At 39.3% G+C, this 15,323-nt stretch overlaps 2 protein-coding genes across 2 annotated transcripts; one reads left to right on the top strand and one right to left on the bottom strand.

Moving 5' to 3' along the window:
• LOC104700278 lies at positions 1,170-3,991 on the top strand. Its single transcript, XM_010511839.2, has 5 exons — positions 1,170-1,368; positions 1,455-1,561; positions 1,763-3,401; positions 3,492-3,574; positions 3,771-3,991. Exons 1-5 carry the CDS (start codon positions 1,242-1,244, stop codon positions 3,837-3,839), a joined length of 2,025 nt encoding a protein of 674 aa, XP_010510141.1. The 5' UTR covers positions 1,170-1,241; the 3' UTR covers positions 3,840-3,991.
• LOC104786424 (leucine-rich repeat receptor-like serine/threonine/tyrosine-protein kinase SOBIR1) lies at positions 3,966-6,077 on the bottom strand. The gene is given in 2 exon segments (XM_019245837.1): positions 3,966-5,273; positions 5,275-6,077. Coding segments are annotated over 2 exon segments (1,932 nt in total). The 5' UTR covers positions 6,028-6,077; the 3' UTR covers positions 3,966-4,094.

Raw genomic sequence — 15,323 nt, forward strand, 5'->3', positions numbered from 1 at the left:
TAAGAAATGGGGAAAACACTTCTTTCTGGTTCGATAAATGGTCAAACATGGGTACACTTGCTGATGTGGTAGGGAACAACGGTGTATTAGATTTGGGGATCAGCTGGCAAAGCTCAGTGGCAGCAGCGTGGTCTCGCCGTCGGCATAGGCGACACCATGCAGACCATCTAAATGCGATAGAGGATCGTTTGTTACTTCACTGGCAACAACACCAGGAGCGGGAGGACATGGTACTTTGGCGAGGGAAAAATGATGTTTTTCGACAAAAATTTTCAACTCGTGACATTTGGAACCACACTCAAACTACGTCAAGCACTGTGTCATGGCATCGGGGAGTCTGGTTTGGTCATGCAACGCCTAAGTACTCGTTTTGTGTCTGGCTGGCGGTTTTGGATCGGTTATCAACAGGTGCTCGTATGGTTGCGTGGAATGGACAAGCAGCGGGTCTTTGTGTTTTTTGTCAGCTTACCTTAGAAACGCGGGATCATCTTTTCTTCGCCTGTCCTTTTGTCTCGACTGTGTGGTCTGATCTTGCCAAAGGACTGATGAAGACATGTTTTACCACAGACTGGTCTTTCCTTCTCGATTACATCGCTAACTCGAATTTTCAGCTGGTGGAAGGTTTTCTTGTTCGCTACTTATTTCAAGTAGTGGTTTATACGGTCTGGAGGGAAAGAAATGGTCGCAGGCATGGTGAGCCACTAAAGCATGCGGATACCATCATTGCGTGGGTTGATAGGCAGGTTAGAGACCAGCTTCTTGCTATAGGTCTAATGGGTGACTAGAGATACGACAAAGGCTTTCAAATGTGGATGCAATCTCGAGTTTAGCTTAAGTTTTTTTCTTCTATTGCTTTCAACAAATTTATTCTTCAAACTATGTTGCACAAGTTGTAAAAACGTTTTATTTTTCTTTTGAATATAATTAAACATTAGGTTAAAAAAAAAAATATAGAACACACTATATTGTACATGTATTTTAATCAGAGTTATATAAATTGGAATTTATCTAGGAAGAGAGTGTATTTGAATTTTGAGGGGATCCTATGGATCTATTAGAAAATAGTGAGCCTGTTCTATAAAAATGGCTCACTTTGAGGGATCATTATAATATTTGACAGCACCGAAGACTCTGGTTTTGAAAGCAAACTCGCTTAACGAACAAGAAGGTTTAGCTAAAACCCACTCTCTGTTAAAATCACAGCAACAGCGCCATCGAACGTTTTTTTCCGATAGAGAAAGATGGAGTGTGTAGTTCCATTCCGGCGGTGCTTCTATCTCAATTCGCCGGAGATACGTCACCGCATCGTTAACCACAGCCGTCGCCGTCTCCATCTCTCTATCTCCTCCTCCTCCTCTTTCGCATCAGGTCGTCATTTCTTTTTCTCTTCTCTTCTTTGCTTCTTCTTCATCAACCCAGCTTTATAATCTTACTCGCTCCTTGGTCAATTTCAGGGCTTTGGCCTCTCTCTGATAAGAAGAATCGATTTCTTGCTCCACTAGCACAGAGGAGTTCCTTGCATCGCCGTACGGACTCCGTCGAGCACCTTCCTCTTTCCGTGGTTAGTTCTCAGAAATTTTCGGTATACTCATTGCGAGGTGACATGGGTTCGTTTGGTTGCTTTTAGTGATTTAGTCTTTATTTGTATGCGACTGATGCTGCTCCTATGGTGTGGAATGTTTTGGATAAGGTTGCAGAAACAAATTTTGATAAGGTTGATTTAGTCTAAGATTGTATTGTTCACGTATTGTCATTGTTTTAGAAATCGTCTGTGATTGGTAACTCGGAGGAAGAAGTGGAGGAAGAAGAGGATGATGATGCAGACTGGGAGTCAGAATTTCTTGGGGAGATTGATCCGTTGGATATACAACCTCCAAAGAAGAGGAAAAAGCAGAAGAATTCGAAAGCCCTCGACGACACTGAAGGGATGGATTGGTGTGTCAGGGCTAGGAAAATTGCGCTTAAATCGATTGAGGCTAGAGGATTGTCTTCTAGAATGGCAGAGATGTTGCCTCTTAAGAAGAAGAAAAAGAAAAAGATCAAGAAAGTGATTGTAAACAAGAAAGAAAAGGTCAAAAGTAAAAGTGTTCCCGAAGATGATTTTGATACAGATGAAGAAGATTTGGATTTTGAAGATGGACCGGTGGAGGATAAGATGGGGGATTTACGGAAGAGAGTTAGCTCATTAGCTGGTGGAATGTTTGAGGAGAAGAAAGAGAAGATGAAGGAGCAATTAGCTCAGAGGCTATCACAATTTTCAGGACCTTCTGATCGTATGAAGGAAATTAACCTGAATAAAGCTATAATAGAAGCACAGACTGCTGAAGAGGTACTGGAAGTAACAGCTGAGACTATCATGGCTGTTGCCAAAGGTTTAAGTCCATCGCCATTGTCTCCCCTAAATATTGCTACTGCACTCCACCGAATTGCCAAGAATATGGAGAAAGTTTCGATGATGAGAACTCGTAGGCTTGCATTTGCTCGGCAAAGAGAGATGTCAATGCTTGTTGCTCTTGCAATGACATGTCTACCAGAATGTTCAGCTCAAGGAATCTCAAATATTTCTTGGGCATTGTCCAAAATCGGGGGTGAATTGCTTTACTTGACAGAGATGGATAGAGTTGCAGAAGTTGCCACATCAAAGGTTGGGGATTTCAATTCTCAGAATGTTGCTAATATTGCAGGGGCGTTTGCTTCCATGCGGCATTCTGCTCCAGAACTCTTTTCTGAGTTGTCAAAGAGGGCATCTACTATTGTCATTACCTTTAAGGGCCAAGAGATTGCTCAACTTTTGTGGTCATTTGCCTCACTTTATGAGCCAGCTGATCCTTTGCTAGAATCTTTGGATAGTTCTTTTAAAGGCCGTGACCAATTCAAGTGCTGCTTAACAAAAGAAATGGCAAACCATGATGAGGTAGCAGACGTTGAAGTAAGCAATGGTGCTTCAGGATCTCCAGCACTTAGCTTTAACAGGGACCAGCTTGGAAACATAGCATGGTCTTATGCTGTTCTTGGGCAAGTTGAGAGACCTTTCTTTGCCAATATATGGAATACTTTAACCACCTTGGAGGAGCAAAGGCTTTCAGAACAGTATAGGGAAGATGTCATGTTTGCTTCTCAGGTCTATCTTGTGAATCAGTGCTTGAAGCTTGAGTGCCCCCACCTTCAGTTGTCACTTTGTCATGGACTCGAAGAGAAAATAACCCGTGCAGGAAAAACCAAAAGGTTCAATCAGAAAATAACCTCATCTTTTCAGAAAGAAGTTGGACGCCTTCTAATCAGTACAGGGCTTGATTGGGCTAAAGAACATGATGTTGATGGTTACAGTGTGGATGTTGCTCTGGTTGAGAAGAAAGTTGCATTAGAAATCGACGGGCCAACTCATTTCTCAAGAAACTCCGGTAAGTGCCATCACCTATTTCTTAATTTATCTTGGTGTCTGGAGGAGCCAACCCAAACTCAATGGTCATTTCGACTCTTGTCTTCTGCAGGACTACCATTAGGGCATACAATGCTGAAGCGGCGATATGTTGCTGCTGCTGGATGGAAAGTGGTATCTTTGTCTCTTCAAGAGGTGGATCTAAAACGCCGAAAACTGATATATAATTGAGTTACTACGATAATAACTTGTCTCCATTTATAGAATACATGTTTTGTTCAATAGTAAAAACTAAAAAGCTCACATGGTCTTGCATAAATGATAATGTTTGCTCATCTCAGTCACGAGTATACACTGAACATGTGTTGAATTTGCTTTTATTATGTTTTAGTGGGAAGAACATGAAGGCAGCCACGAACAGCTAGAATATTTGAGGGAGATTCTCAAAGGCTGCATATAGAGAAGACAGTAACAAGGCATGTATCCCATTGTCATTTTGAGGTTGTTAATTAATTGCTCTTTTCTGTTATGTATATAGTTAAGATTCTTATAGTAGATTGAGGATTTATGTTTAGAGCAACAAACATAATTGAAATCCATTTTTAAGTTATACAGTCTTCATTACAAATTTCTGCCAAGATAGTGTTCATAGTTATTTCTTATGCAACAGGATTCTAGAAAACATACATAAACGCAATCAATACATATTGAAATACTAGTGCTTGATCTGGGACAACATGGTCCTGACATCTTTGCTGTTCGGCCTCTGTTTTGGATCATCCAAAGTACAGTAACAAGCGATTTTCAGAACCAGAAGCATCTGTTCATCGAATCCTTGTCCCAACAAAGTTGGATCAATCGCAACACTTGGATTCTCTGATGTGATTATATTCCTCATCCACTTTATCAGACTCATCTCATCAGTATGCTGAAAAAACTCATCTGAAGGAAGCTTCCCAATCACCAGAACTCCAAGAATTACTCCAAAACTATAGATATCACATTTATCTGTGAACTTGATAGTCTGATGATACTCTGGAGCTATGTATCCCACAGTACCTGCTACATTTGAGAGCGTAAGGTGTGTGGCTGCATCAGGCATTGACTTTGCCAGCCCGAAATCTGCTATTCTGGCTTCCATGTCATCATCAAGAAGAACATTCGCTGGCTTTAAGTCTCTGTGAATGATTCTTGGCTTATGATCCATGTGAAGGTACTCAAGTCCTGCGGCTATACCCATAGCAATCTTGTGCCTTGCTGGCCACATTAGCTCTTTCTGTCCAGCTAACACCTCAGTCAGTATATCTTGCAAACTCCCGTTCTTCATGTACTCGTAAACGAGGTAGTGGCACTCGGGTCTCGACACATGTGCTAACAACGGGAGAAGATTCCGGTGCCGGATTTGACCGACTGTGTTGATCTCTGATCTAATTTGCCTCATTTTCTTGTTCAGAAACTTGGAATCTTCATCTGCAAGTTCATTGGCGTCTTTGGATGGTTGGATCACTTTCTTCACGGCGATGAGCTTCCCGTTGCTTCCAGGTAGTTCCGCTTTGAAAACTTCTCCACAACCACCTTTCCCAATGACCTCCAGAGAAGCTATGGCTTCTTCGTCCTCCAAGAAAGCTAAATCTTCAGCTTTCTTGATCAATGGGCTGAATATGGAAGGACCTGATGGTTTTCCTGATCCTTTTATTGCTGCAACAATCAATTTAAACATCACCGAGAAGACAAACCCAGAGATTGTTCCTCCTATGGCTCCAATGACAAACCCTAAGATCCATGCCGCTACTTTCTTCTTCTTGCTCTTCTTCTTCTTCTTCTTTTTCTCCTCAGGTTTTGGTGCTCCCTTTGGAGCTTTTGATGTAGTGTTGTTGTTGGGCTTCTTCGTGGGAATTTGAAGATGGAGTTTCAGCAAGAATGTGTCTTGTATGGCGTGAAGTTGTCTGAAGCTTGATTTTGTTACTCATAACCGGAACAGAACCTTCCAAATACCGGTTCCCGGAGAAATCAAAGAACCGGAGACTGTGGAACGGCACAACTGGCTCCGGGATTTTGCCTGAGAAGAGATTGTTTGCAACAGAGAGATTCTCTAGGTTGCGTAGATTCTTCAAGAAATTCAAGTTCCCGGAGAACTTGTTGGAAGAAAGATCAAGGATTCGAAGACGGCTCAAACTAGAAAAGTTTCCCGGAATCTGACCGGAAAATCTATTGTTTTTAAGATCAAGGACTTCAAGTTGCTTGCAGCTTAAGATACCGACCGGAACAGCATTGACCAGCTGGTTATTAGACAAAGTAAGTTCTTTAAGCTCGGACAACCTTCCGATCATCGGAGAGATAGCCCCTGTCAAGCTTCTTGATCGGTATACAAGCCTCGTGACACGGAGAACGTATTCTCCGGTGGCGGCTGAACGCCTTCTCTCGCAGGAAACTCCTCGACGACCGCAAGGGTTGACATCATTGGACGTAAAACGTTCACCGTTGACTCCGAGCTCTGTTTCGATGACCTGAAGAGCTTTTAAATCTGAGGAATCGATGTCGAGCAACTCAAGAGAGGAGACGAACGAAGAAGAGAGAAGAAGAAAGGAGAGTGCGGCGAAGAGTAGAGGCCGGAGAAAGAGATCGGCGTTTCCCGTGGGAACAGCCATTTTTTTATTAGAGAAAGTTTCTTTCTTCTTTGTGGATGTTGTTGGAGTCTTCACACACTCTGGCTATTTATGATCAGCAACTGACACTAATCTGTACAAAAAATCTTAACGTGTTCTACGGTCTTTTTTTTGTATTCTTTCTAAAAATTGATATTAATGTCACAAAATATAGTCTTTATGTTAAATTTCATTATAATTAGACATATCAATGTTAGACTAAAATTAATATTCTGTAAAATATATGATATATTTGATTGAATTCTTACGTATGAGAGCTACTTAGAAAACTAAATTTAGGATATGTATAATAATTGTCCTGAATTGTGAAATTAGAGTACTCGTACCGTGTGGATCAGTGGATTTGGATATATTTTCCAGGAAATAGCAAGTTGCAATATAGCGATTAATCTGTAATTGACTTGACTATGTAAAGCGTTGATAAGTCAAAGTCGACTCAGTGGGGTTCCATAGCGTGAGCCACCGTTCCCTACACGTTAGAAAAATTAGTATCAAATTCAATGTTAGCTATGTTCCACACCTTTCGTTATCTTTCACTTTCAGTCACTCTCTTTAGCGTTTTGTGTCCATTTGTTCGTTGTCTGTTTTAAGATTCCAAACTGGTGAGTGTGAAATAAGTCGAAACAAGCTCTTATGTTGAAAAAGGTAGCTAGTTAAGAAGAAGTAACAATGTGCGATTCATTACCATCAAATCGTTAATATAAAATATTTGCTCTTTATTTAATTATGGAAGATATGATTATTATGAAATAGTATGTTATGTGAAGAACTTTCAGTTTATCAATGTTCCACAAACCTAAATTTTAAATTCAAAACCTGAAATTTTTAGTTGGTTACACAACCGTTTTATAACCAATCAAATGAATAAAATCATTTTGATTTCAAATAGCTCTTATCTCTTCTCTTCCCTTTATATACTTTCTTTCCTTATGATATATGTTTAACCAAACATATATCCCATATACATATATATTAATATATATCTTTATATACATACGTGACCTAGGGACCATAACCAACCATTAAACCGTACTTAACCGGTCATGTATAATTGTCATTTAATTCAACCCATCATAGAATATAAATGACATATAAATTTGGTATCTATACATATAATTTATCAATACCAAAGTCCAATCATATTACCAAAAAGATGATCACACCTTATTTGGACTTTGGTATTGATAATCCTTAATCCGTAAATTCCACTTTTGGTAACAGTAGGATTCCTCTTTTTGGTAATATGATTGGACTTTGGTATTGATAAATTATATGTATAGATACCAAATTTATATGTCATTTATATTCTATGATGGGTTGAATTAAATGACAATTATTACCAAATGTGGATCTGTACCACCTCTTTTTGGTAATATGATCACCTAAAGGATATTACCAAAAAGATGATCATATTACCACATTCGTCCTCCACGCATCTGCAACAGTAAGATCAGAGGTCTCCCATGAATGTTAGAAATGTGTGAACCAAAAGTGGAATTTACGGATTAAGGATTGTCATTTTTCAGGTGGTACAGATCCTACTGTTGCAGATGCGTGGAGGACGAATGTGGAACGTAACTTCCAGACTCTAAGATGTCCTGAGGAGTTTTGGGTAGACATAGGGGTCCACAATTTGGTTGGTGATGCTCAGGTATGGTGGAGATCAGTGGCTGCTAGGAGAGTACAGAGGGAGATGACTTGGGCTGACTTCGTGGAGGAGTTCAACCGAAAGTACTTTTCGAGGGAGGCATTAGACCGGTTGGACGTACAATTCCTTCAGTTATAGCCTAGGGGACACAGTCAGTGAGAGAGTTGGACTTGGAATTCAGTCGACTTCTATCTTATGGTGGTCGGGCTATGGAGTTTGAGAAGGCCCAGATCAGGAGGTTTATGAGGGCTCTTCGGGAGAATATGAGGGTTCATTGTAGAGGATGGAGATATGTCACGCGTGAAGAGTTGGTTGAGACTGCAGCAGAGATTGAGGAGGATATCTGGGCACAGGCAGTGGCGGTTAGCCCAGCAGTTCAGACGAGTGAGACTCAACCGAAGCAGGGACAAAAGAGGAAATTGGAGGGCACGTCAGGGGCGAGCCAGGGCGGTCGAGGATGCTTTGGATGTGGGAGCAAGGATCACAAACTGGCAACTTGTCCCAAGAGGTACGGTCCGCAGAGGGATCTTCAGGTGTGCTTTCACTGTGGGGAGGTGGGGCATGTAAAGCCTCTCTGTCCTAAATTGCAGCCGTTGGCGGTGGCGGTAGCTCAACCAGGGGTACAGCCGCGAGCGCAGACGGGAGGAGCACCATGAGTTTACACGACTAGGACGACTGGAAGACCGAGTAGCAGAACTGGAGCTTACTTTTATTTTTGTTGGTTGTTTCATTTTTCCTTATTTTGGATACCACGAACAATTGTTGCACTTTGAGGTTTTATTAAGGTGAGTTTCTTTTATGGAATTTTTGACTCGTGTGTCGTGTGAAAAGGAAATAGCTCGAGAATTCTAAAAATGGAAAGTTTTTATGAGAGTTAGAACTTTGTTATTTTTGGAAAGTGTATGGGAACTACCTTGAGTGTAGGGTGTTCCAGTGTGACCGGGTGGTGGTCATGGTGGTATTTGGAAAGAAGTATATGAAGGTTAGTAAGACATTGCGTTGTTTTACGTGGACCGTGGAAGTGTCGGGAAGTGCTTAGAGATGCCAAGGCTTGTTTGCTCTAGGAACGGTGGGTTCTGAACAACTAATAAGGAGATGGTGGTTCTCTTGAGGGGATGGTGGTTCCCCTGTATACCGATAGCTTGAGGGGTGGTGGGCCCTGAGAGCGGCAGAGGAGATGGTGGTTCTCCTGGGAGATGGTGGTTCTCCTGAGGGGATGGTGGTTCCCCTGGTACCGAGATCTTGAGGGTGACAACCTAAGAGTGAGACGGTATGGCTCAAGGACAGTTGTCCGAGAGTGAGATCGGTATGGCTCAAAGGTGTTTACCCGAGAGTAGATGAGTTGGGAGAAAATGATATCTACAGCCTGTGATTAAGCACAATGATTGAATGTGGATGTCGGGGTTGATGGTGGTTCAATCTCGGGTTTAGTGTTGACCAGTGGGGTCAGGACTTTGTTTGACCGGTGGGGTCAGAATTGTGTGGATCAGTGGGTTCCAGATTATGTAGACCAGCGGGGTCGGGATGGTGTTGACCAGTGGGGTCGCGATGGTGTTGGCCGGTGGGGTCGGAATTGAATGACCAGTGGGTTCAGGGTGGTTTAGACCAATGGTGTTCTTGTTGCGGTAGACCGGATGGTTGGGTGGTGCAAACCATTGCGACGGTTGTTGGAGGAGTTTTGCAGATGAGCTGAGGTGTATTTAGATTCGAGAACGAATCTATTGTTAGAGGGAGAGAATTGTAACGCCCGTGTCCCGAGTAAATATGAAATATTGGAGTTTATATCGAGAATTGGAGTGGATTCGGTTTAGTTTCCGGTTGGTTTACTAAGCTGGTCGATTTATTAATTAAATCAAAGGATGGTTTAATTAAATTCTGGTTTAGGTAAATTTCGGTTTAATTTAATTAAACCCAAAAACCCTTTTTGTTAATTAGAGGACGCCTCCTTCCTCTTATTGTCGTGAATGACTGATAGAAAAGAAGAGAAGAAGTGCTCATTCACGTGTGAGAAGAAGAGAAGGGAGACCAAACTTGATTTTGGTGTTTAAAGGAAAAGGGAGCAGAATCGTTAGGGGTTTGGAGGAAACAGTTTCGACATATCAAATCGTTGTCAAAAGTAATGAAATTTGTTTCGTGAGACACATTTTTTCAGATGCGAGTTGGAACCATCGGGGATTGTAACTGAGATTGTGGTCTCGTCTGGTTCCTGATCGGTACGAGATTTTGTGGGAAGCTTCGTGACGTCTAGGGCTAGCTGTTCATCGGAGGGATTTAATAGTTAACGGACGTTTCTGGACTGTTTCAGGCGTGTGGAAAGTCTCTCCTGGTTATATTTGTTGTTAGAATCACTTGTAAAGGTGAGTGCGTAACCATGAGCTTATCTGAGCGATTGGGTTGTATGACTTGTTTTGTGTGATGTTATGTAGGTGTGGTGAATGTGTTATTGGGTGACCTGTTCAATGACTGGTTCGTTATGTTTATTTGTTGTTGTACTCTTGATTTGCTTGTGTGTATAGCTCGTAGATGGGAGGATCGCCTCACTGGGTATTTCTGGTAATACTCACGCATCTCATTGTGTTTGTGGTGCAGGTAATGAATGTGTAGCGTGGAATCATGGCGATGAGGAGGAGGATGATCTGGGGTCTCAGTTGTTGTGTTGTGTTATTTGTTGTTGGTTTATGGTTTGAGTTGTAATTAAATATTATGGGGTATTTAATTATATTATTTATATTATTATTATTAAAAAAAAAAGGATCGGGTTGTTTCATACAGAAGGAGTATTAGCTTTGATATGTATCTAAAGTTTCTTATATTTTTTTAATAAACAATTACTAGTGAAAAAAACAACTCAGTGGCTCTAAAGATATTACCATTATCATAAAACAAAATTGGCGAGCTGTAAAACATAATAATAATTAGTGTACCTAAGTCATTTAACTTGTTTGTCCTCTGGTTCAGACCTCGTGACACATTACACACTAATAAATTTTTATTTTTTTTTGTTGACGCATGATAAGAAATAAAAATGTTTCTTATACATTTCCTTTTGGATTCTGACTTAAACATATTTGGAAATCATTAATTATGTTAAAAATATATTTTACCAAATAAAATAAAAGACCGGCCAATCAAAATACAATAAAAATACAAATTGAACTACTTTTGTGATAAAGAAAGTAAAGACAAATGACTCAAATAGAAAAACGAAGAACCTAAAGTTTTTGACCAACAAAGAAAGAAGAAATAAAATCTATTTAAGTAGTAAACTTTCTCTCTTATCATCCATCCTAGAGTCTCTCTACCAATCAACTATTTGCTATTCGTTCTTGCAGAGAAAGCCTTACAAATTTCACTGAGTGTGCGCAAAAATGGATGCAGAGAGTGATCAAAGGATATTTGTTGACACCCCAAGAAGAAGGAGAAGCACGAGGGGTTACCCAATTGTCTTCATGCCTGGATACCTTGTTCCACCTTCGTCTCCTGTTTATGCTCCAGCTACAGCTCCAGCTCTAGCTCCATATCCAGATTTGTATTTGATTGTTATCATCTATGTGTTCTAAGTGTTATGTTATTTTGTGCGGATCTTCTTTCAATAAATTTTGTTACCTTCCTAATGTAATTGGATGATAACAATGGAACTATTTCATTTTCCTTTTTGCACTATATAATATTTCCACTTCCGTCTCCTGTTTATGCTCCAGCTCCAACTCAATATTCATATTTGTATTTGATTGCTATTATGTTTGTGTTCTAAGTGTTATGTTATTTTGTGCGGATCTTCTTTCAATTATAAAGTTTGTTACCTTCCTTTGGGAGAACAATGGAGCTATATTATTTTCCTTTTTCCAATGGATAGTAGTTTTGCACTTCCTTTTTATTTCATTTAAACTTCACTCCAAAATACAAATGTTTTGATTTAATGTTAATAAGAAGATTTAATCGAAATAGGCCAATCAAACAGTGACACCCCGGCTTCAGAGACTTGCGGAGCGGTTTAAAAAAAAATTGATTTTGGCTACCTATGTCACCAAAGTGCACTTATCTTTTCAGTCAAGAGTCCTGAGAGAACTCCAGAGTAAGCGTGCTTGAGCTGGAGTAATCTCAGGATGGGTGACCTTCCGGGAAGTGACTGTCAGAACTGTGCGAGTGAGGATAAAACATAGGGAAAGATCATGTGGTGATTTGAAGGGTCGGTAAAAAGTCTTTAAAATCTCCCGAACGTAGCAAAACGACCATCGGATATAGATGGGCTCACGAGCCTAGTGAGAGGACATGAGACCCATTAAGGAAGATGGGCACATGGACTGAGAGTGGACATGAGGCCCACTAAGAGGCGGCGGTCGGGGCGTTACACAAACAAACCATGTTTAGGTTCTTTTCTTTTCTTGTCTTTCAACCGCTGGTTCAAATACTTAACAAGGTTCTTCCATAAGTATCCTATTGTCCCGTATTAGGGAGGTGGCCCACTAGGCATTTTACAAAGGTCTATATGCCAAATTTGTAAAACAATTCTTTACAAAAGGGCCAAACAAAAAAGCAAGAAAAAAGTTTTTCTTAGTTTTTTAAAATGTGGAGAATGGCATGTGATAACAGAATTTTTACCCAGGGTATCAATTCCCTATGCAGTTGTATTACAAAGGGTTATCAATCCAAATGGTTGTTATGCTAGCAGATAAGATATGATCAGAAGCAAGCAAATCAAGCCAAGCAATAATGGGGGTTTTATCTAACAACCTAAAATGAGCAAAGGTAAATAAAAGAGCAAGAACCACACGACCTAAGCACTCGATGCAAGCATTCAAGTACCGGATCGAGTGGGTGATCGGGTGACAGAAATAATCAAGAACACAAAGATGAACAGCTCGAAGGTATACACGAAGCTGGTGATCGAGTACCAGTTTGGGTAAGGGGTCGAGTTATGAAATAAAACTAAACAATCAAGATAAGAAAGCTCCTAAGGATGGGGTAATTGACTCATAAGTGTTCCTGACCAATTTGGGATGTCCTACATGCCTCAAGCAAATATTTCCTAGACAATGAATCTCTAAAATCTTGCTAAAATACTCTCGTGATAGAAACAATCAACCTTAGTCACTCCCCTACTCAACTCTCGTTGGAGAAACATGACCAAGTAGGCATTACAAACCGATTCATTATTGTCAATAAACTCCTTACACATCTAATCTCTTAGGCTAAGTGAGTAAATCTCTAGCATTGATTGATTCAAGCATTTCAACAACATCTCTCGATGGCAAAACACCCTAGATCTAGTCTCAACCTTTCGGTATGAAAATAGCATTAAGAACACCAATCTAGAAAGGAATTTATATAAAATAAAAAATCAAGCTAAGAGATCCTAACCGATCAAGAACACATATTTGTCTATCCCATCCCTAGAAACTTTATTTCACTACTCGGATCTCATAGTAGAAAGCATAAAAACACAAATGAATGAAAATTGCATTGTATTGAAAATAGGATAAGAGTAGTAGAGTACATAATCGAAAACTAAAAAGAATAGCAAAAGAAACAAAAACGAATCCTAACAAAATGGAAAAAGTGTTTGAATCGCTCAGTCTCTCTCCCAGAAGCTCTCGCTCTCTGTTCTGAGTGTCTGCGGCGTGCTCGGGCGAGAGGAAGAAGAGGAGGAGTTTATATATGGAAATCCTTTTAACCTAGCTCCTCAGTCCTGCCCGAGGGTCTGCTCGAGGCGATGCACGAGGATAAGGTCGGGTAGTTCCTCGGGAAGGTCTTCGGGTTGTTCTTCCTGCTCTTAGATCCTCTTTGATCGGGTTGAGGTTCGGACTGTTCTTCTTGCACAATAGCTTCTTCGGGTACATGCTCGGGTTTCACCTTGTTTTTCCCCATTTTAGGCTCTAAAACACCTGTTTTCATCCAAAATGCACAAATGTCAGAATGCAGCACCCTAAAAGGCCTAAATGCAAATTCCTACAGTTAAAGACCTAAAAATGCTAAGGTTAGGGTATGTATAATGCAAAATATGGACAAAATAAGGTGTATAAAACATGTAAATTAGAGATTTATCACACCCCTAAACTTAAATCTTTCTAGTCCTCTAGCAAGGAAGTAGGAGGATGAGGTTTAAAAATGGGGACGCATAACCTTTTTGTGCTAAGTGAAGGATTCAAGCTATTAAAGATAGTTTAACGGTGCTAAGATCAATCAACATACTTACAAATATTTTTCTATGCTTGTCACCATGCATCGATCTAGTTCATCTTCCAACTAACAGTAAAGACTAGTAATTTCAAAGAACATCTCTTTCACATTCATTAAAGTGTTTGGCGAATTCTTGCAAATGGGAAGTGAATCAAGCTCAATCGGTTTCAAGGGTAAGGCTTTTTTGTAGGTGGGTTTAAAACAATGTCTTTGGGTGGCTTTCTCTCAAAAGAAGGAATGCTAGACAGTTGTGAAAACTATCTAAGATTGAGAACAATTAGGGCATACAAAGTTTAACTCTTGATATTCTTTATGTCCAACAACACCCTAGAGTAAAACTGCCCACAACCTTGATTTTAACTCTCTCTTTTTTTTTACAATCCCTAAGGTTTTTAACTTAAAACATCTAGCTCTTTTTAACAGAATTTTTTTTTCTTTCTTTGCTAAACCCTAATATACCTATATTATTATTATTATTTTTTTCTTTTTCTAGGGGCTATAGCAAGATCTTTCTTTTTTTTTTTTTTTTTTTACTTAGAGACTTAGAGCTAATTAAACTGAAGTTTAGGGACTTTCTTCTTTAGTTTCTCTTTTATTCCTCAATCCAACCCCAAATTAATATGCTAACCACCTATCTTTCAAAACCGACTCTATTAGCTAATCCAAATGATCTTAGCTAAAACAAGAGCCAGTTCTTTGTCGTTCTTAATACTCTCAAAGGTTCACAACCTATAGCACCATGAAAAGGCCTCACTCAACAAATCACAACAAGGTTTGAAAGAAAGGTTTGGATTCAAGGGTAGGGAAAACAATTCGAGTTAAACGAAAAGATTGGCAAAAATGGAGTGTCAACCCGAGTTAACAAGAAGTAAAGTGACGGTGAAATAGTATAATTAAGAAAATGATAGTAATAATGTGTAATTATCATCAACTTATTGTTATTTAAAACTATTTGCTCTTTATTTAGTTACAGAAAATATGATTGTTAAACAAAACAAATAGATGATTATTATAAAATAGTATGTTATATGAAGAACTTTTAATTTATAGATGTTTCACAAAGCTAAATTTTAAATCCAAAACCTAAAATTTTTAATCGGTTACATACCTGTTTTATAACCAATCAAATCCCCTATACAATAGATGAACATTCTTGAAAAAATATTGATGTGTCTTTGGTAGGGAGCTCGAACATTTTAGCAAATAATTCTCATAATTAATACTAATTACATCTATGCCACTATATATTTAAATCAAAATTTATTAAATAGATTAAAACTATATTTGGAGCCATTTAATTTGAATCTATATTATACTTATTTAAAAAACAACAAAATAATGTCTTTTTAAAAAATTAATAATTACTTATATTTTATTAAAATAAAGTCCATACAAAATTTTCAACCACATTAAAATATTTCCATGTTCAAATATTTCACTAGTGAAACAA

This window comes from Camelina sativa, chromosome 5 (genome assembly GCF_000633955.1).
Source record: "Camelina sativa cultivar DH55 chromosome 5, Cs, whole genome shotgun sequence".
NCBI classification, from domain to species: domain Eukaryota; kingdom Viridiplantae; phylum Streptophyta; class Magnoliopsida; order Brassicales; family Brassicaceae; genus Camelina; species Camelina sativa.